This window comes from Solanum dulcamara, chromosome 11, assembly GCF_947179165.1.
Source record: "Solanum dulcamara chromosome 11, daSolDulc1.2, whole genome shotgun sequence".
Taxonomy (NCBI): domain Eukaryota; kingdom Viridiplantae; phylum Streptophyta; class Magnoliopsida; order Solanales; family Solanaceae; genus Solanum; species Solanum dulcamara.
In genome coordinates, this window is record NC_077247.1 from 42,359,656 (window position 1) to 42,381,330 (window position 21,675).

General features: G+C 33.8%; 3 protein-coding genes across 4 annotated transcripts; 2 read left to right on the top strand and 1 right to left on the bottom strand.

Annotated features, from left to right (window-relative positions):
- The first annotated feature begins 3,234 nt into the window (after nucleotides 1-3,234).
- LOC129872810 (uncharacterized) lies at nucleotides 3,235-4,642 on the top strand. The gene has a single exon (XM_055947693.1). The coding sequence runs from the start codon at nucleotides 3,340-3,342 to the stop codon at nucleotides 4,378-4,380; it is 1,041 nt and encodes a 346-aa protein (XP_055803668.1). The 5' UTR covers nucleotides 3,235-3,339; the 3' UTR covers nucleotides 4,381-4,642.
- A 346-nt stretch (nucleotides 4,643-4,988) lies between these two features.
- LOC129872809 (pentatricopeptide repeat-containing protein At2g35130) lies at nucleotides 4,989-9,505 on the bottom strand. Its single transcript, XM_055947692.1, has 8 exons — nucleotides 9,411-9,505; nucleotides 8,300-8,484; nucleotides 7,988-8,220; nucleotides 7,561-7,810; nucleotides 6,960-7,105; nucleotides 6,619-6,824; nucleotides 5,990-6,114; nucleotides 4,989-5,670 (listed from the first exon to the last, which is right to left on the bottom strand). Coding segments are annotated over exons 1-8 (1,731 nt in total). The 5' UTR covers nucleotides 9,413-9,505; the 3' UTR covers nucleotides 4,989-5,086.
- Nucleotides 9,506-16,969: 7,464 nt separating this feature from the next.
- On the top strand, nucleotides 16,970-20,119 carry LOC129874937 (uncharacterized). 2 transcript variants are annotated; one of them, XM_055950330.1, is made up of 3 exons: nucleotides 16,970-17,054; nucleotides 19,274-19,492; nucleotides 19,626-20,119. In XM_055950330.1, the coding sequence occupies exons 2-3, from the start codon at nucleotides 19,301-19,303 to the stop codon at nucleotides 19,758-19,760; spliced, it is 327 nt and encodes a 108-aa protein (XP_055806305.1). In that variant the 5' UTR covers nucleotides 16,970-17,054; nucleotides 19,274-19,300; the 3' UTR covers nucleotides 19,761-20,119. The 2 variants fall into 2 exon arrangements, with proteins under 2 accessions (XP_055806305.1, XP_055806306.1); XM_055950331.1 differs by lacking the exon at nucleotides 16,970-17,054 and adding an exon at nucleotides 17,143-17,286.
- The last annotated feature ends 1,556 nt before the right edge of the window (nucleotides 20,120-21,675 follow it).

Consider the following 21,675-nt stretch of genomic DNA (forward strand, 5'->3'; position numbering starts at 1 on the left):
TCAAGACATAATATTAAAATATCAATTAATAGAGATAATATGATAAAATAATCATGTCAATTATTATTTTCTTGATGGATGTATCACATCTAAACGTGACAAGTAAAAGTGAACCTATAGAAAATGAACACAAATTATTTAATAAAAATATACCAACTATTAGTTGTAATAACTTTGTTGCACTTTAAATATATAAGTGTCAAAACACACCTAAATTATTTCCTTTTTTGAGTTTCATACCTAAACTATTAGAAGTGTGAGTTTCATACCTAAATTATCACTTATTAATTTGAGAAACACACCTTAGTGATGTGTGTAATACACTCTCTAATTTTTTAAAAAAATCTTGCTACATGGCATTTCACATGGATAAAATATTCTATATTGACAAAAAATTAAATAAAATATTAATATTAGCTAAAAGTTAAAACTAAAGTATTTCTATCCCCAAAAAATAAAATTATTTTTTAATTAAAAAAGTTAAAAATATTTTTTTCACTCACTCCACCACCTCCACACACACACCCCTCCCGACGACAATCCCCCATCCTTTTATTTTAATTTTAAATTTCTTGTATAAAATATTTTTAAAAATATTCATACTTCACCCCTCCCCCACTCCTTCCTTAAAAAACTGTTATTATTTTTAATTTTTTTAAAAAATAAAATTATATCCATCCCATCTAACCATTCGCTCTTAATTTTTTTTCATTTTTCTCGTTCTGTGTTAGATATGTTCATAGGAAAATATTTTTTCTATTTGCGTACCAAATATAACAGAAAAAATATTTTATTTTAAGAAAAGTCATACGGTAAGTAAAAAATACTTTACTAAAATCATGTGTATGTAACGAACACAAAATGAGAAAAAAATTGAAAGCAGAGGATTAGGTGGGGCGGGGTAAATTTTTTTTAAAAAAAACTATAAAAATAATATCTAATAGGTGGGAAGATGAAGTAAGATTTTTTTTAAAAAAAAATTATAAAAGAAATTTAAAAAATAAAAAAATAAATAAAAATTGGGGTGGGGTGGGGTGGAGGGGGGAGTATGGTGAGAAAAAGTGGTGGAGTGGGTTAAAAAAATAATTTATATTTTATTTTATAATTTTTTTGGAGGGTGGGAGCATAATAATACTTTAATATTTAATTTTAACTTTTTTATTATTATTAAAAAAATGGATCCAATTTTTGGATTGGGGGAACAAATGAAATTTTAACTAATTTTAATAATTTATTTAATTTTTGTCAAGGTTGAATATTTTGTCTATGTGGAGTGTGATGTGACAATTTTTTTTTAAATGAAAGAAAGAATGTAGCATACACACCATGATGATAGTGGAATAAAAGAGAGATGCGTGTTTCTCAAACTAATAAGTGAAAATTTAGATATGAAACTCACACTCCCAATAGTTTAAGTATGAAATTCAAAAAAATATATAGTTTAGGTGTGTTTTTGACACTTATCTCTAAGATATTAGTAGATTTGTCAAAATGGACTTAGCCTGTGAGGCCATCCCAACTCAATCCTTGAATTAAATGGGGTTGGATTAAATTTTTTCAGCCCATTTAGGAACAAGACTTTTTAGCCCAGACTCATTTGGCCCGCTAGCCTCGGCCGGCCTGTGGGTCGTGATATTTATATATATTAAGTAGTGTTTTATTTTGCGAAGTCTTCAGCAATTAGACAATTAAAGTTATTATAACTATGAATGTTTGCCTCTTTTACTTTTGTGTTTGTATCTAATTTTTCATTTTTTCTTTCTTGTCTAGTTTATGAAAAAAATGATCATATAATGTATGTTATTCTGATGAATCCTATGAATGTTGATTGTTGTATCTTGCCTATTATGTTGTTTTGTAAGTATTCCACAAACGTATGTGCAATTCATGAACATGTGAATTTTTGACGTATTGGTATTGTGTTCATCAATGTTCGATGGTCTTTTTAAGAGGTCAATGTTGTCTATCTTTTGATTGAAGGATCAACCCGTTTCAATTTGTAACCTGCTTAGAGTTGGATTGAGATGCTATTTTATAGGCCCTTTATTTAGAAGGGTCAGCCCGTCCTAACTCATTTAACTCGCTATCCCTTTAGGGGTGAATTGGGTTGGATTGGACCAGCCTATTTTAACAGTTCTAGTTATTAGTAATATTTATCACCCTTTTTATTCTTTTTTCTACGTGGTGGATGATCTTCCGTTCTTTCAACCTCTCCGCCAGCGTCAGGGAAGCGCTCTTCGGGCGCGCTAGCAGTTACTCTTCAGAGATATGGAACTCCAAGCCAATCAACAGGCTCAAGGAGAGTTCAAGGACTTCTTGCTTCGTCAGATGCTTTTCCGGACAACTTTGTTAGCGCTTCACTAATCTTTATAAAAAAATATCATCTTTTATTTTAGTTTTTTATTTATTTATTCTTTCATTCTAAAATTTAGATGAAATTTCATTTATATAGGATCTTCTTGATATAAAAAGTTTGACCTTTTTTTCTTAGGAAAGTAGTAGTATCAAGGAGGGTAGTGTAGGAGTTTCACAATATAAAAATATAAGAAGGTGCAAGAGGTTGGATATAGTTGGGCTGACGAGAAGCAAAGATATGCCTAAGAAAAATTGGAAGAGAGATGATTAGATATGATATGACACATCTTCAACTTATCGATAACATGACCTTAAGAGATAGACATAAGAAATAGGACATGACACATCCTCAACTTATCTAAAACATGACCTTAAGAGATAGTCTTAAGAAATATTGGAGGAGAGATGATTAAATAGGAGACGACACATCTTCAACTTATCGAGAACATGACCTTAAGATAAGAGGGTTTGGAGATCGCGTATTAGGGTAGAAGGTTGGTTGGTAGAAGAGGGTAATATTTACTTTTCGAGGGTTTAGGCTTTCGATAGCTGTCATCGTTTGTTGTTTACTAGTGTTTCGATTATCACATTTTTTGTTGTTCTTGTTCTTCGTTTGTAGGCTTTACATTGCTTCCTTTGTTAGTTGTTATGTTTTCTATTTTGTACTTGGATTTGCCGCTCTTGAGTCAAAGATCTTTGGAAAATAGTATCTCAACCTCCACGAGATAGTGATAAGTTCTGCATACATTCTACTATCCAAGACCCCACTCCTGAGATTTCACCGGGTATGTTATTGTTGATTATATAATATAAGAGGTGTATTCGTAGTTAAGCTATAGTACAAGGGTGTTTAGTGTAGTATAGGAGGAGTATTAGGCCTCGTCCCTAAACAAGCCTCAATCTTTTAGGAGAGGAGAGACCAAACCCTTGGCGTCACTGCTCATTTGACTGCTAAACCCCAATCTTCCGACAGCGGCGGCGGCAATGAAGGATAAGAAATTGATAGCCCTAGGGTTCGAAGGCTCCGCCAACAAAATTGGCGTCGGAGTAGTAGCACTCGACGGCACAATTCTTTCCAATCCGCGGCACACCTACATAACGCCGCCAGGCCAAGGTTTTCTCCCCCGTGAAACCGCCCAGCACCACCACCTACACGTTTTATCCTTAGTAAAATCCGCCCTAGATACCGCCGGAGTAACTCCCGATGAAATTGACTGTCTTTGCTACACAAAAGGCCCTGGGATGGGTGCGCCACTGCAGGTTTCTGCAGTGGTTGTACGTGTTCTATCTCAGCTCTGGAACAAACCTATCGTTGGGGTGAACCATTGTGTTGCACACATTGAAATGGGTCGGATCGTAACCGGGGCGGTTGACCCGGTTGTGTTATATGTGAGTGGTGGAAATACTCAGGTTATTGCGTATAGTGAGGGACGGTATAGGATTTTTGGGGAGACGATTGATATTGCTGTGGGTAATTGTTTGGATAGGTTTGCTAGGGTTCTTACATTGTCCAATGATCCTAGCCCTGGATACAACATTGAACAGCTTGCGAAGAAGGGGGAAAAGTTTATTGAACTTCCATATGTTGTAAAGGGAATGGATGTGTCGTTCAGTGGAATACTGAGTTTCATTGAAGCCACTGCTGAGGAGAAGCTGAAAAATAATGAATGCAGTCCGGCTGACCTTTGTTTCTCTTTGCAGGAAACTCTGTTTGCGATGCTTGTAGAGATTACAGAACGAGCTATGGCACATTGTGATAAGAAAGATGTTTTAATTGTTGGTGGTGTAGGATGCAATGAGCGGTTACAACAGATGATGCAAATTATGTGTTCTGAGAGAGGTGGCAAGTTGTTTGCAACTGACGACAGGTACTGCGTTGACAATGGAGCAATGATTGCTTATACTGGTCTCCTTGAGTACGCGAATGGTGCATCAACTCCAATGGAGGAATCAACGTTCACTCAACGGTTTAGAACTGATGAGGTCCTCGCAACTTGGAGGGAGAAGGAATCAGCAATAGCATGAATAACCCCGGGGTGTTTTGTTACACAAATGTATTGTACTATATTTATCTTCCCATAGTGGTTTATAATTAGTCGACTGTTAGGCGTGCATGAACAATTTCGTGTACTAATTATGCATTTCCAGAAGATTATTGTAACATGTTTGGGGAGATGTGATTGGAGTACATGAGGGTTGTCCTTGCTTCCATGCGTATAGGCTTGGTAGTAGGTTGGTGCATTGTACGTGTCTCCTTGGTTATTATTGGTATTGCTTCTTTTTTGAATTGGTTATTATTGGTATTGCTTCTTTTTTGAATGCTATGTTATGATTTCCCTATTGTTTTCTATGTCCTTGTTACTTTTGTATCATTTTTAGCTCCCCTGATGCACATTACTTGAGGCGAGGGTATTTCGGAAACTAACCTCTCTATCACTTCGAGGTAGGGGTAAGTCCGAGACTCTCCCCTTACTAACTTTGAAAAGCATTGATCCAATCCTTCAAGCAAACAATAACATCTCAAGTAGGGTGTTCAAGGGTTCGGTTTGATTCTATTTTTACCTAACATTGAACCAAATCTACCATCATGGCTTGCAAAATATATAAACAAAATCAAGCCAAATAAAGTCGAATTTTTAAGTTGAAAATTTATTTTGATTTTTGCCGGTATTTCCATATTCTAATCTCCACATCAAATATCGCAATGCCATCTCAAACTGTATAAGCCATTTCAAACTAACTCTACTGTCTTCACATTCTTGTGCATTGATCTAATCACTGTTGTAACTTGTTCAATCTGATCTTCACTAGAACAAGACGAAAGGAGCACTTTGGCTGTTCCACCATCTGGATAGCAACCTTCATCGATCATTTCCTCGAAGATTTCTAAGCATCTTTGGTACTGTTTCTTTTTGGAGTATGCTCCAAGTCGGGAAGTCCAAGTAACCACATCTGGCTTCAGGTTCTTAGCAGGAAGCGATTGGAAAACTTCTTCCATTTTCGCGATAAATCCTGAACGTCCATATGCATTGATCAAGATATTGTAGGTGCTGATATCAGCTATGTATGGTCCAGCTTCGATGACAGTCGAGAGTTCTTCCATTTTTGCAAACTGGCCAAGACGACCATACAAGTTGAGCATGCTGTTAAGAAGAAAGGTATCTAGTTTCACTCCTGATTTCTGCATCTGATTCACGATTTCCTCACACTTTGACACATTACTGTTTCTAGAGTAGGCTGATATTAGTAACATGTAAGATTTCATCGTAGGAGCTATCCCCAGCCGCTTCATCTCATCAAACACGGTTTGTGCATCTAGTATATATTTTTCAGAAGAATGAAAAGACACAGTCAGTTAGAAACAAAGGAAACTTTCGTGAGATGCATATTGATTCAACAAGACCATGGACACAACTTGTTATCTACCGAAACAGATAGCTTGAGACTGTTGAGAGCATTTTGTTTCTTGAACTTTTCATTTTCACTTCTCATCAATTTCATATTGAATTTTTTTTTTCTTTTCTACTTTCTTATTTGATCTTATTCAGGGTATTATATGAATATGCGGTCAAAGGTTACAATTTTTATGCTCTGCAGATGAGAAAAGTGTCCTTTTAACAGAGAGAAAAGATACCTTCATGAAGACCAGCTCTTCCATAGGCATCCACCATAATATTATACGAAGCTCTGTCTGGTTCACAGCCCATATGCTGCATGAGAGAAAAGATCTCTGCAGCACCCTGAGGATAGCCTGCACGGCTGTTAAGATGAAAAGATCAATTCAGTTCCTTTAGATAAGTAATTTTTAAGAGAAGAACTAGTGGAAGGGGAAACATAACTCTGAACATACCTACAGAAGAATGTACATGTTCAAAGAAAAATGTGTACATTTATTGACTTGTACCATTAGGAATGTTCACGATAAGCTATAGATCGCAGAATGACATTTCTACATGCTTCTGCAGAAAGTCAAGTGTTCGTGTTTATATTCAGCCAAATGAAGTCCCTTGCTAGAAATTTGCAAATCCTAACAGGACTGTTCCTTTTTCTTCTACCTGTTGGTCTCTCAAATAATCAACCTAAGACACAGCACTTTGAAGGGAGTCATGACTGAGTCCTATAAAGTAGGCCACTGGATAATAACTCGTCTCTTATGTTAAATTCTAAAGCTTATACTGGAAATGGTGGATGAGCTTGATATGATTATCTCAACATTATAGCAGTCAAAAAGGAGTCCAGTACTGAAAGATTAGCGGTGTTCACCTGTACGCTTCCATCAAGGCATTATAGGTGTAAACGTCAGGCTCAAACCCAGCTTCTTGTAGCTCTTCAAAGACTTCTTCAGCCTTTTCACATAGGCCACTTCTCGCAAATGCATTCACAAGAGCTGTATAGGTACAGATATTAGGTTTACATTTCTGAGTTTTCATCTCATTGAACATCTTTAGCGCCATGTAGGACTTATTTTCCTGCATAATCAATAAGTTATTCAATCAAATTGAGACACAAGGACAGATGGATGGAGCAACATCAGCAGAAAATTGTTCAATTAGACATGAACCAGAGCCCCAGAACTGTATATAAATCAAAATTTTCAGTTTTACCTTCCCGTACAAGTTGATCAGCATTGTATAAGTATCAGTAGATGGTTGGCAGCTTTCACGCTTCATCCTATCGAAGATTGCCAATGCTTTTTGTGAATTCCTTCCCTTCATTAACCCATCAATGTAAGCATTATATACAAGAGCACCTGCAGATGGCTGAAAGATCATATTCTGCCGAGTCTTAAAAGTATATAGACTGCATATAAGGCCGATCCAAATAACTTTTATTTAGTCATCTGCTTCCATTTGTGTGGGCAGAATTGTGAAGCTTTCTTCACTCGCCCATGAGAACTGCAAAAGCAGCTCACAAGTCTAGCAAAAACGAATACCTAAAGTCGCCAATAAGTGATTGGGGAATTTAAGTGTTCATATCGTTTAGTTTTTTGGTGAAACTTGTAAGAAGAATATAGTTTACACATGTTAACTGATTTTCTTCCGGAGCAATTGGTTCTTTTTATACATCGTACATGGTTTAGACCCAATAGGTGCTGAGTTTGAGCTTACATAGACCAAGAGGAAGTAGTTATAAGTTTCCACTAGCATAGCATTGTGATTATGATGCTATTTGATTCTATAAGAACAGAAAAACAAGAAAACTTACTTGGAGGAAGGCCATTCTTCCGCATCTCAGAGAAGACAGCTTCAGCCTTCTCTATCAACCCACATTTGGAATAAGATTTCAGAAGAAGTGCATAAGTATCTTCAGTCGGGACACATCGAGCATCAACAAGTGCCAGATAAGTAGATTCTGCTTTCTTAACAAGTGAACTCTGCCCATAAGCTTCTATAAGCAAATTGTAGCAAATCACATCTGCCTGAAAGGAACTCCTACACAGTATCCATTCACACATCTGCAAAGGAGTATTACTTATTTAAACGAGGCTCCATCTTGTAGGCTGGAATGAGTGGATAGTTAATAATAGCACACTTATCATATGACAATATGAGAGATGAATATGTGGGGACACAGACAACTGAACGAAGCCAGAATATGAATAGATGGCGCTATAGAGACACAAGATCTTTACCAGTATGATCAGATCCCATTGTTTGTTGATTCGAAGTTGAACTGCTACATTAATTAAATCATCCCAGGTGTGATTGGTGGGAGGTAGAGTATCCAAGGAAGACCAAATCTTCTGTGGATCTCTTTCCTTCTTTATAAAAGTTAGAATTTGCTGAGCAATTGGACTTAGCACTGGGAATATACCATCAACAAAACCAGATCCATATTTCCATCCTCTGCCCCTCAAAGAACCACCTGCACAATAGTCATGAATTTGGCATCTGGAGGGAGAAACACATATATATGAAAGTACTGCCATTATACATCAACCTACATCTTTTCCGTGAAACTTTTTTGTGATCAAAGTGTCTAAATCTGCCGCGTCTATCAATGAAAATGCTATCTTGCCTCCACTTCTCTACACGAACATCATTGGAGGCATTTACTTTCCATCTGAATCCGCCTTTACTGATTCTTGGTTCAAAAAGGATATGATTCAATGGACATTTAGAGACCAACCTACATTAGCAGCTCAGAAGACGAAAAACTACTTAGTCCTACACTCGAAATGCATCACAGGACGCATTAACAAGGTAACACATTCTTGATATCAGAAACAAGACAGCGGAGCTGATTGATTTTGTTGCTACGTGATGCAATGCAATGACTCCACATCAAACATAACCTCATTTCCGAGCAAGTGCCTATAAGGTTGTAAAAAACATTAAAATTTGATAAATATGGTGTCCCTAGCAACTGCACTTCGACTAATTCCATGGGATACTTGTTACCTCCATCAGAAACATATACCAGGTAACTCACTCTGTCCACCAAGAAAATCACCTAGTGTTTTCTCACTACCAGAGTTTTGAACCTGAGACCTCATAACGTTCAACCTACTTCATTGACCACTAGTCCACACCCTGGGTGCAGAATGGTTTCTAACTCGAAGCAGTTTCTTATCTGTGAAGGAGATACTCACAACAAAGGGGCTGTGATTCAGTAATCAGTACTAAGGCACAATCATGGTGTATTTCTGACAAAGCAAAGACTTATTATCCTTTCGAATTGGTCATTGGGCATGGGCAGGAGAATTGTTACTTAGTAGATGGAAATTACTGTAAGAGTTCATCTAACAAACACATGTAGTACATGAGGTGAATGACAGAAGTGGTAAGTACTACTACATAACAGGTAAACAATTCCAATTTTTTCTTTCAGTGTACATGTGACTTGATTAACCAATGTAAGTTTCTTTCTTTCATCTTATTAGTTTCATTTTTACATAATCTCACTCCAGTTAAGAGAGCCCAAACACACAAAAAAAATGTTATCTTTTTCTGCGGCAGAGATCAAGAAACTATGAATGAATGAATGGCAAATGAATTAGAGTTCAAAATTCAAGAAACCAAGAATGGAATGCACCAGAAGAGAAGAGAAATTACATGAAGATAAGGCCAGGACCTCAACTCTGTGTCCTTCACTTCTTCTGTTCTGTTTTTTGGTGTACAAACATGATTGTGTACCTAGTAAAATATCTACTGTACTAACGCATGCAGACAAAACACACAATGGTCAAACATCATCTTAAATTCCCCCTTCTCCCCCCCCCCCCCCCCCCCTCTCTCCCACTCCACGAATTGTGGATTTGAAATTTATGAATTCTGAATTTTAATATTTTTTTTCATGTTAGTTGGTTTTAAATTAATAATCTACATCTATTAAATAGTATTTTAAGATAAAATACAAAATTTCAATCATATAAGGAATACCCATATATAAGATACATAATTTAAAAATTAGTATAGGTTGAGCTAATAAATAGACAGTTAACAACCAATCCAAATCTAAACGAGTTGAACGAGTCATATTTTTATGGGCTAAATTTATCGCTCCTATAATTAAGTATTTGGGTCTCAAGAAATTAATATTTTATCTCACGTTAAAAAGTGTGTGATATAATGTAAATAATGTATAATATATAACGTTAAAAGTATATGATATGACATATAAACTCTTTTTAATTCCTTTTGTTTTAAACTATTATAAATACGGGGAACAGAAGGTGAAATGGGAGAGCAAAGTGAGAGAGTCTTTTTATAAATCAACCGATTAAGGAGATCAGCTGCAACATTACGAGAGTAACCTACGTACTTAGTAAACAAATTAAAACTTTTAAAACCTACTGGAGTATTAAACCAATATAGTAACACTTTATTTGGATGGTTGTTGCGTATTATTTCACAATGTATCGTATTATGTCGTATTGTATTGTACCACATGAGCACAATGTATTGATAGATTGTATCGTTTTCTAGCGTTACATAATGTCATATATTATAATTTGAATGATAAACTTACACGAAAAGTAGTGTACGAAGTAGAGCTACTATGAAAAGGTAGGGTAAATGATAAAATAAAATTATTAAATAATAAGTAAGATAAAATGAGAAGAAGATATTAAGATAACGGTGCAATAACACCAAATCGGCCGTTATACGAAATGAATCTTTTCGTCGTTACATAACAATGATTTTAAATGATACGATACAATAAAATTTAAATAATAATCAAATAAATTTACAGTACAATATAATACAACATGTAACAACTATCCAAATGAGGCGTAAATCTTCTATTATTACATTTAAATTTGAAATTCAGAATTGCACAGTCATATTATTAGATCACAAGAGTCTTGAGTGAGGCCAATTGGGGCAAATTCCAAAAAGTAAAGATTTTATTTTTAAGTAACCCACCAATCAATATTTTGCAGCCCAATTGGGCAAAATCTCAACTAAAACCAAGACATTTTAGGGAAAAAAATCAGACGAGCAGATTTCTCACTTCAGCCAAGTAAGTTAGCAATTATTCAATCCTTGTTGGAAAAGAAGCGAAAAGTGGATGTCCATGGGATCAATTTTTACTGTAATGAATAGTATTTCATTGTAGATGAATAATATTTTCACTAAATTTACCTGTTTTGCACTATAGTTCGTAGTTTTTTTCCTTTTAAATTTACCTATAAAAGGCATCTTCTGCCATACAAAAATATACACTCAATTCTCTCAACTCTCTTCCGTTCTCTTACTATTTCTTTTACTGTCTCTTTCTTTATTCTTATTAATTTGCTAAGTTAATCTATTTTACAACACGTTATCAGCACGAGCCTCCATCACCTTGAGCTATTTTAAAAAGGTAACAAAAGGAAAAATATGGATATGCCTCAAATTTTATTTGGATCAATGATCAATCACGAGGATATTTGAATAATTGATAGTGGAACGACTCATGTCATTTTTAAGGACGAGAAATATTTTTTTTACTTGCTTAAAAGAAAAGCAAATATTACTACAATTTCTAGTAATTCAAAAATGATTGAACGCTCCAGAAGAGCTACTATATTTCTGCCTAAGGAGACAGAAATTGTTATAGAAGATGTACTATTCTCTTCTAAATCCCAAAATACTTGTTAAGTTTTAAAGATATCCGCAGAAATGGATGTCATGTTGAGACACTAAATAAAATGAATATTGAATACTTTGGTATAACCAAGAGTTTCTCAGGTTAGAAATATATTTTGTAAAAATTACCAACTTTGTCGTCTAGCCTATATTATGCAAAAAGTAGTGCAATTGAAGCACATTTGATCGTAAACCAGAAGTTTACTGATCTAAATATATTTGTGTTAAGGCATGATCGAATAGGTCATCCTAGATCAATAATGATGAGACAAATTCTTGAAAATTCAACTGGACATCCGTTAAAGAACCTGAAGATTTTTACGAATGATGAATTTTCATGTGCTGCTTGTTATCAAGGCAAATTAATTGTCAGACCATCGACCCTGAAGGTTGGCATCGAATCTCCTGACTTTTTAGAGCGTATACATGGAGATATATGTGGACCTATTCATCTACCTAGTGGATTGTTTAGATATTTTATGATCCTAATAGATGCATCATCAAGATGGTTTCATATGTACCTGTTATCATCTCGCAACTTGGAGTTTTGCGAAGTTATTAACACAAATAATAAGATTAAGGGCGCAATTCTCAAATCATCCAATTAAGGCTATTCGCCTTGATAATGGTGGAGAATTTACATCCTAAGCTTTTGATGATTATTGTTTATTAATTGAGATAAGAATTAAAAATCCAATTGCTCTTGTTCATACTCAAAATGATCTTGCAGAGTCATTTATTAAACGCCTACAATTGATAGCAAGACCACTACTTATGAAAATAAAATTGTCGATTACTGTTTGGGGTAATGCTATCTTACATGCAGCAGCACTTGTACGTCTCACAATTAATATTTGGTAATAAGCCAAATATGGTACATTTATACATTTTTGGTTGTGTGGTATATGTGCCTGTAGCCCCACTACAACATACAAAGATGGGCCCTCAACGAAGGTTGGACATATATGTTGAGTTTGACTCACCCTCCATAATTCGCTACCTTGAACCGTTAATATGAGACTTATTTACTGTTCGATTTGTAGAGTGTCGATTTGATAAAACAACTTTTTCGCAATTGGGGGGGGGGAGAAAAAGGAACCCAAAAGAGAAATTGCGTGAAAATTTTTATCACAATCTCATTTTGTTCCACGTATCCGCACATGTGAGCAGGAGGTCCAAAAGATCATCCACTTACAGAAAATAGCAAATCAAATGTCAGATGTATTTACTGATATAAAACGGATATCTAAATCACATATCCCTGTAGTGAATTTGCCTATTCGGATTGATGTCCCAAAAAGACCATCTAATAGTATCATAGCTTCTGAATCCCAAACACGCCTGAAGTGTGGTAGACTATTAAGTTCAAAGGATTAAAATCCTAGAAAGAAAAGCGTGAGGAATAATAAAGATGATACTACAAAAGAACCTCTCGAAGAAGGTTAGGATTTGAGTAATCAAGATATTTCTCAAAAAATCAGTGAGCCCGAGACTCAAGTGAATGAAGAACTTTCAATAAATTCTACCGATGATGAGATAAATTTAGATCGATCAAAAATCACAGTTGATAATATTTTTGCATATAATGTTGCACTTAACCTCATGCAAGGTAGTGAAAGTCTTGAGCCTAAATCCGTCGAAGAATGTCGACGTAGATGTGATTGGCCAGAATGGCAAAAGACAATTCAATCAGAATTAGACTCACTTGCTAAACGTGAGGTTTTTGGACCAGTAGTCCGAACCCCTGAAGGTGTAAAATCAGTTTGCTATAAATGGGTTTTTGTGTGAAAACGAAATGAGAGAAATGAAATTGTAAGATACAAGGCACCCTTGTTGCACAAGGATTCTCTCAAAGACCCGAGGTCAACTATTAAGAAACATATTCACTGGTTACAGATGGAATAACTTTTCGATATCTCATCAGTTTAGCTGCATAAAAATCTTGAAATACACCTAATGGATGTAGTTACAGCTTACCTTTATGGTTCACTTGATAATGAAATTTACATGAAAATTTCAGAAGGATTAAAATTGCCTGAAACATGTACTAAGTCTCAGGAGATGTACTCAATAAAATTATAAAGATCATTATATGGTCTAAAATAATTAGGGCGCATGTGGTATAATCGTTTTAGTAAGTACTTGATAAATAAAAGTTATATAAATGATGTCATTTGTTCATGTGTTTTTGTTAAAAAAATGGAATCAAAGTTTATTATACTCGCCGTTTATGTTGATGACATAAATATCATTGGAAACCCTAAAGAGGTCCAAAAGGTGATTGAATATTTTTTTAAAAAAAAATTGAGATGAAAGATCTTGAAAAGACAAAACTTTGTCTGGGTCTGCAAATTGAACATTTAGCAGAAGGGGTCTTTGTCCACCAATTCGTCTATACTCAGAAAATCTTTAAATGATTTTACATGGACAGAGCACATCCATTAAGTACTTCATTGGTTGTTCGATCATTTGAAGTGAATAAAGATCCATTTTGACCTCGAGAAAAGAATGAAGAACTTCTTGGTCTTGAAGTACCATATTTCAGTGCTATTGGTGCACTTATGTACCTTACTAACGCAACCAGACCTGATATAACATTTTTTGTTAATTTGTTGGCAAGGTATAGTTCATCCCAACGTAATATAGATTTAACAAATTGCTTTTGTCTTAGTGAAGTTAAACTGTCAAAAAATGTTATAAAATACTTGTTCAAGGATCAATTTTGTATTATAATTTGTCTTTTGGATATCATATCTATAAGCCTCTACTGATTAAGTTGTCTGGAAAATAATGTTAAAGTACCCACAATTATATTCGAAGACAATGCCGCGTGCATAGCTCAATTGAAAGGTGGCTTCATAAAAGGAGTCAGAAAGAAACATATTTCACCAAAATTATTTTTCACACATGATCTTCAAAAGAACGGTGATATTGATGTACAACAAGTTCGTTCTAATGATAATCTTGCAGATTTATTCACAAAGGCATTACCAACATCAACTTTTGAGAAGCTAAGATATAAGATTAGAATGCGTCGTCTCCACAATATCGAATGAAGCTTTAATTAGGGGGAGTAAAATATGTACTGTACTCTTTTTCCCTTAACCAAGATTTTGTCCCACTGGATTTTCCTGGTAAGGTTTTTAATGAGGCAGCACTCAAGGCGTATTACCAGATATGTGTATTTTTATTTTTTTTAGGCTTTTCCCACTGAGTTTTTTTAGTAAGATTTTGACGAGGCACAAGATTTATCAATTTTCAGAATAAATATGTATATTATTTCTTATAAAGTTTTTATAGAGGCACATTATACATAGACATCCAAGGGGGATTATTATGTATTGGATATTGATTTTCAAGTGGACATGTTAGGTATTGAATGTGGATGTTCCTATCCTAGTAACACCTACCCACTTGGACAATTGTACAAATTGCCTGTAAAATTTGAGTTTTGTGTGCCTATATAAGTTGCACTCATTTATGCAACTTTAGTAAGAGAAGAACACAGATATTGAAAACATACAATTTCTCCTCTGTTTTTCTCCTTTCTTTTCCTTACTCTCTCCGCCTTATTCTGCTAAATTTAGTTTATTTTTATAACACATAGGATTTTATCAATATTTTACTTAATATGTAAAGTTGCTTAAAATGACTTCCAATATTAGAATTAGCCTATCAATTATAATCACCTTTGTATGTTAAATAATTGATCTTCGGCCCCATGATATTCAAGTTTTGTATTGTGACTCTTGTATTTGCACGCACCTATTTTTATGACTTTTCACTATTTATCTGTATTTTCAAGTATGCTAATTAATTAATCTAGAAGCTTACTTGAGATTCTATGTACTGATTGCTCGTCCTATCTGTTTTATTTGACAATGTGTCTAATTAGGATGATTATATTTTCTTTAGTCTAAAACCTACCTTAAAAGTACGCCCAATGTCTGTTGAATATTAAGTTGGGGCGTTAGACACCTTTTAGGACGTTATTTTTATTATTTCTTTTAGATCGCTTTAGAATTATAATAATAAATAAACCTAGAAGAGGTAGGGGTAGATCTGCCCTTCGAAAATGATGTAAGTCGACCTGAACAGAAATATGATAAAACACTATATTTTTGTCTTTCGATTAATAAACCGGTGCTGATCCGAAGAATATGAATACATAAATATTTTTATCCCGTCTACTTTTAAATATTTTCATTTGTATATATCTGGAGTAGTTTAATATTTTATTTTTTTTTAAAATAAAAATATTTCCTTTTAGGCATCACTAATTTCTATTGCTTTTACTCGTATTTATTTAGTTGATAATATTTAATTATCATGTATTAATTCTAACATTAATTGTTTAGTTTAACTTAATTAAATCCTTTGAAGAGAGACCATTGTTATGATCATTTATTTTGTTTTAATGATTTATTTAAATTATCTCTCTTTTATTTAATCGTTTTCATACCAAGTCTATTTCTCTTATAAATTATCCTAAATATTTTAAAGTTTATGTTTCTTTCAAACTGTTTAATGCCCCGATCATTGTTAAACACATTTTCCCAAAGTTAGTCAAAATTAAAGTTTTTCAAATCGTCGGACAACCGCGCGTTAATGACCACTTTGAATGCTTAACACCTTCTCAAAGTGGAAATAAGAACCTCTTACGCATTTTCTCTAAATTTTTAAGATTTAAATCTGTTAGGATCTTTTAAATTAAGTTTTCTTAATTTCTTTAAAAAATTAAGTAGCGACTTTTCTTTTCTAAAATTGATTTTTTCTTTATAAAGTTGAAATTAATTTTTAAAACCGTCTTTTTCTGACATAACAAATTTTATATCAGAACTTTAATTATTTTTAACTTTCTGTTTATATTGTTAGCTAATCTAATGTATTAAACAACATTAACTTACTGAATAATGCATAAGTTAATGATATGATTGTACAAATAATGATGTATCATATCTTACTATTTTAAATTAATATGCTGTATCTTTTGCATAAATAGTGTTCATAAAAATATTATATTATGTATATATAATTATAAAAAAAATATCTATATAATTTGTTGGTTCAATGCTGTTATTTCTTTGATTTTTTTGAACAAAACCAAAATTAAACCAAATATTATCGATTTCTAAAAATGTAAAACCAAACTAGACCAAACCAAATAAAAAATCGATTTGGTTTGATTTTTCGGTTTGGATTGATTTTTACTAAAACATTTAAATTTAATTAATTGATAATCTAATTAGTTTGAGTTTGAAATGTTTAATGAAATATCTCGGCAATCTTACAAAGCCAATAATTAAATATGATTGATTCAAATTGAATAGAATTAGACAAATTAAAAAATAAAAAGTAACTATACATTTAATTGTTTACAGTATTTTTATTATAATTACATTAATAATAAAATTTCAAAAATATGTGGATGATAATTAGTAAGAGATTAACAACAAACTATAACAATAAATACATATATATATATATATATATATATATATATATATTTTTATTTTTTTTTATATTCTACTTATTAGGGTTTCTTCCAAGTATTGCGGTGCTTCTCACCATTAGTAATCAGTAACATTTTACATCCCCTTCATCAGATCTGGTCGTCTCTTTTATGTATGTATCTCCTTCATCTTTTTGTCTGCTCAGTGCTTTTGGTTCTTCACTTAATCGGTCGAATTTATTTCCTTTTTGTGCATGTTTGAGCCGCCCTTGAAAGAATAAGAAGTGAGTGAGGTTGAGGGAGAGGACTCCTAGATTGAAAGTGAAGCTCATTGAAACAAGCACTTAGTATAGCGAAAGGATTGTTTTGACAACTCAATTGAGTGATATCACTTCTTTTTATGCGGTAATAGAGAATTGCACATCTTTTTTTAGTTTTGTGGATGCAAGAAACTTGTATCTAGTGATAAGTGACTAACCAACAAATTTGATCTTGAGAGTCATTGATGCTTCTAAGGTCCCCTGTAATTAGTAGTGACATTTTCGAGATTTTGTCAGTACCCTTACTTTAGACTAACACAATGTATAGGAAGGAGCTGGGCTAATTTCTCCTTTTTGCCATTTCAGCTCCTTGTAACATTGCCTTTGTGTTTTGCATCTACTTGATGCTCTCTTTTCAATCAGAAGGTTCATACATTTACTTTCTCGAAAGACCCTAAGCCTTGTTGAGTCACAAGCTGTTTAATATTTTGATTCACTAACTTCAAAAGAGTGCCTGCATATATGATCATGTAGAGTTAAATGGTATGAGTAACTCTCTTACTGTTGACTATTCTCTTTGCTTATAGGGAAGCAATTTTCTTTGATTTACGGAGATACTTACCATTGTTGAACGTCACCAAAATGTCCCAATAACTACTCTTGTCAAAGTAATACAAAGAGACCAGAGTAAAAGAATTTTGGGAAATATGAGAAATCACCATTTGATGTTTCATGAAAAGCTAAGATTGGTATGTATAGCAATGACTGAGAGGGACACTAAAAGGAGAAATTTGTGTATACAGTTGAGAAAATGATGTTTCCAGTGACTTGTTCTTGAATATTTCCTCAGTTGTGTTCAAGACTGACTATAATGAAAAAGCTATATAGTCTAAATAATATTTTAAAAAAAAGTTAAAACAGTTATAGTGATATAACAAGTAAAATCTCAACGGTTTATGCTTGATGGTCCCCATCATTGGTTCATAGTACCGAAAGGTTCAGTGATAGTGCATTATGTAATGTTTTCACATCTTTTATCTTGCCTTTAAATTTTCAAATACTGGTGATTATTGTAAAGTGTGATTTTCAAAGTCTAATATTCTAATTCAATGGTCTCATGGGTGCTTTATAGAATCCAGTTTTACTTCTCTTACGTGGGACTTGCTACATCTTTTTACAGACTTGTCTAATTTATTTAACTATTTTAGTTTAGTTCTAAAGGAAAGTCTTGATTTGGCTCGATACTACATGTATAAGAACTACAACATATTTTTAAAACCATGAATGCACATTTCTTCTCATCTATTGCTGGAAGCATACCTTCTACTCCTATCAGGGACACACAAAAACATTGAGTTTCTCTTGTTTCCATAATTTTCTTCTTTATTTTTTGTACATTGTTCTGGTAAGAGTAGTGTTTTGAGTTGTTCCAGTTCCCCGTACCCTTTTCATAACGAGTGTGTTGAATCGCGTGGATTGCCTCGTTTAGGTAAGCTATTAAAGAATGTATACTATTCTTTATCAAAAGAATGGGTACTTTATTTATTTGAATATGTCTGCAATATGTTCCCTCGTGTATGGACTTGGCTTTCTTCTTGGGTCAAGTATGTAAAATAATTTTGGGTAGTGGTGAGAACTCGATTCCAGCATTTCTCATCCTCTGGTGACATGTTGATTTGTATGAATTGACCCATCTAAAAGTTTAAGTTGTTAGGGAGAGGAGACTCATCATTATATTTTGTTTTCAATCATGGGGTGACCTCTTAGGGCTACTATATGGATTCTAGGAAGGGGCATTTCACCCAACTACTATGCAAATTGCATATTTCAATCTCAAACTTATGAGTTTCCTTTTTTAATTGTGATGCAGTTTTCTCCCACTACGGAGAAATTTATTGCTCTGAGTGCCTCACTTTTTCTATAATATGTTGATTGTAAATTATGTTACCTGTTTTTTTTCCTTTTTCAGAATTCATTCTTGCAAATCTAATGCATTTCTAATTTCCTGCTAACCTGCTCTTTCTACTAAGATGTTTGTCACCTTGTCTTTTAGGAACTATTCTGGCAAATCTTACTCTTTTTTATTGAAGTGCTTCTTTTGAACGAAAAGTTTCTTTTCTGATCTGCTTCAGGAAGCAGAAGCGGTAAAGCAGGAAGAGATGAGTGCTTACAATGCTTTTAAAGCTTGTGCTCCAGTTGCATGGAGCCCTAATCTTTACATAACCCTTGTAAGGGGTATTCCAGGCACTAGGAGGCTCCATAGGCGTACCCTTGAGGCATTGCGTCTTGGCAAATGCAACCGGACTGTAATGCGATGGAACACACCTACTGTTAGGGGAATGATTCAGCAGGTTTTAATAGTGTTGTGCTATAAATATGGACTAGTTTAATGCGTTTTCTTGCCTTCATCTAGTCTGGTTTATACAACTTTTGTCGTTACCATATGAAGATTAATATTTTCTGTATCTCTCATTTTGATCTTAGGTGAAAAGATTGGTTGTCGTTGAGACGGAAGAGATGTACAATGCACGTAAGGAGAAACTAGCTAATCACAAAGCTCTACGTCCTCCTTTGGTTGTAAACCATCACGCAGCCCCTGCAGCTGATTCAGTTCAATAACTGTCGAAACTCTTTCCTGGTCAGATTTGTAACTTTGGCCTGCTAATGGTCTGAAAATGTAGTGCGCCAAGTGATATTTTGGAACATTTTAAAGCTGTAGTAGGAGCTTTTGCTTTTAGCATGTGCTATGAAATTGCATTGAATCTTTGTAGTCAGGTGGTGGTTATTATTGTTTTGGCTATAAATGATGCTCTGGAGCAGTCTAGAGAGTTGATTAGTAGGTCGTTACTGTGGAATAAGGAACTTGAAGAAGGATGATATAAGCTCGTAAACTAAAAACTTGTTCTAGCTTGTTCATATGAGGTTACCAGGAATGATTCTGTGGTCATGCTTAATGAAGGATTGCTTTAATGTCATGTTAGGAACAACCTTGGATTTTTCGGGTTTCTCTGGGAACATTAGCTCGATTTTTACTGCTTTCTGTTTCCTTTTCCTTCTCTTTTTATCTTCTTCTTCTTCCTCGTCTTCTCTGTCCTCTTTGCTGCTATTTATGATGTGATTTCTGACTTGAAACAGCAGTTACTAATAAGCATTCTGTTCCATATTTACAAAATATACTAATATCACGATAATCTTTGAATAAAAGGAAGAAATCAATGTTAGTTATTTTGTCTTAAAATCTCTCTCTTTAGTCTGAAGTGATGGTTGGCGTTGGTGCTTGGAGAAGAAAAATGGGGTGAGGAGTTGGTGGCTGAATTACAAATGATTTCATCTTAATTGTTTATCTTTGATCTGCTCATAAAATAAAATTTATGATAATACTAATACAATACTTTTTCATTTCATATTAAGTGAATTTTTGAGGGATTTTTATTGTTCAAAATAATTTAATTGTTCAAAGTTTAAGATAAATGTTTGAAACTTTTTTCATATTTGTCCTTTCATTTGTTGAAGTTTTATATTTTCTAGGAGATAAATTACACTATTTGCAAAGTATTTGTTGAAGTTTTATATTTTCTAGGAGATAAATTACACTATTTGCAAATTGTTGTGTATTGGATGTTATTTTCCTAAGTGGGGCCCACTTAAAAGTGGGCAAGTTGCCCACTTGGTCTTCTTTTCTCTCATACTTGTTGCCTTTTTTTCTTCTATAAATGTCATCTTTGGCATTAATAAGAATGCATAGATACGGAAATCCCCTTCTACTCTCTCTATTTTTTCTTACTCTCTTTCCTTCATAAATTGTCAAGTTAATTCATTTCATAATACTTCATTAGCATGAGGTTCCATCACTTTGAGTTATTTTTTTAAGAAGGTAACAAAAGGGGTAAGAATTTTATTTTCTTAAAATGTCTAATATTTCTAAACTTGAATTTGTTGCTCTTGACATATCTGAAAAAAGTTACTCATCATGGGTACTAGATGTTGAAATATATCTAGAATCGATGGGTCTGGCAGACACCATCAAAGATGACAATACGACATCTAATCAAGAACGTGCCAAAGTCATGATATTTCTCCGCCACCATCTTTACGAGGGGTTAAAATTATAATATCTCACATTAAAAAATCCCCTTAAACTGTTGAAAAATTTAAAAGAAAGATATGACCACCTGAAGTTGGTCATGCTTCCACAAACACGTCATGATTGGCTAAATCTAAGATTAATTGATTTCAAAAATATAACTGAATATAATTCTGCCTTGTTTAGAATTATAGCTAGCGGGGAAGAAATCACTGAGCAAGATAAACTTTAAAAAATATACTCCACATTTTCACCCGCGAATATGCTCCTGCAGCAGCAATATCGCGAAAAGAATTTTAAAAAATATTTTGAATTATTTTCTCACCTTCTTATAGCTGAATGCCACAATGAACTGTTAATGAAAAATCATGATAGTCGGTCCGTTGGTTCTTTGTCACTCCCTAAAGTGAATCAGATAAATTATAATCAATGAGAAAGAGGTCATGGCCC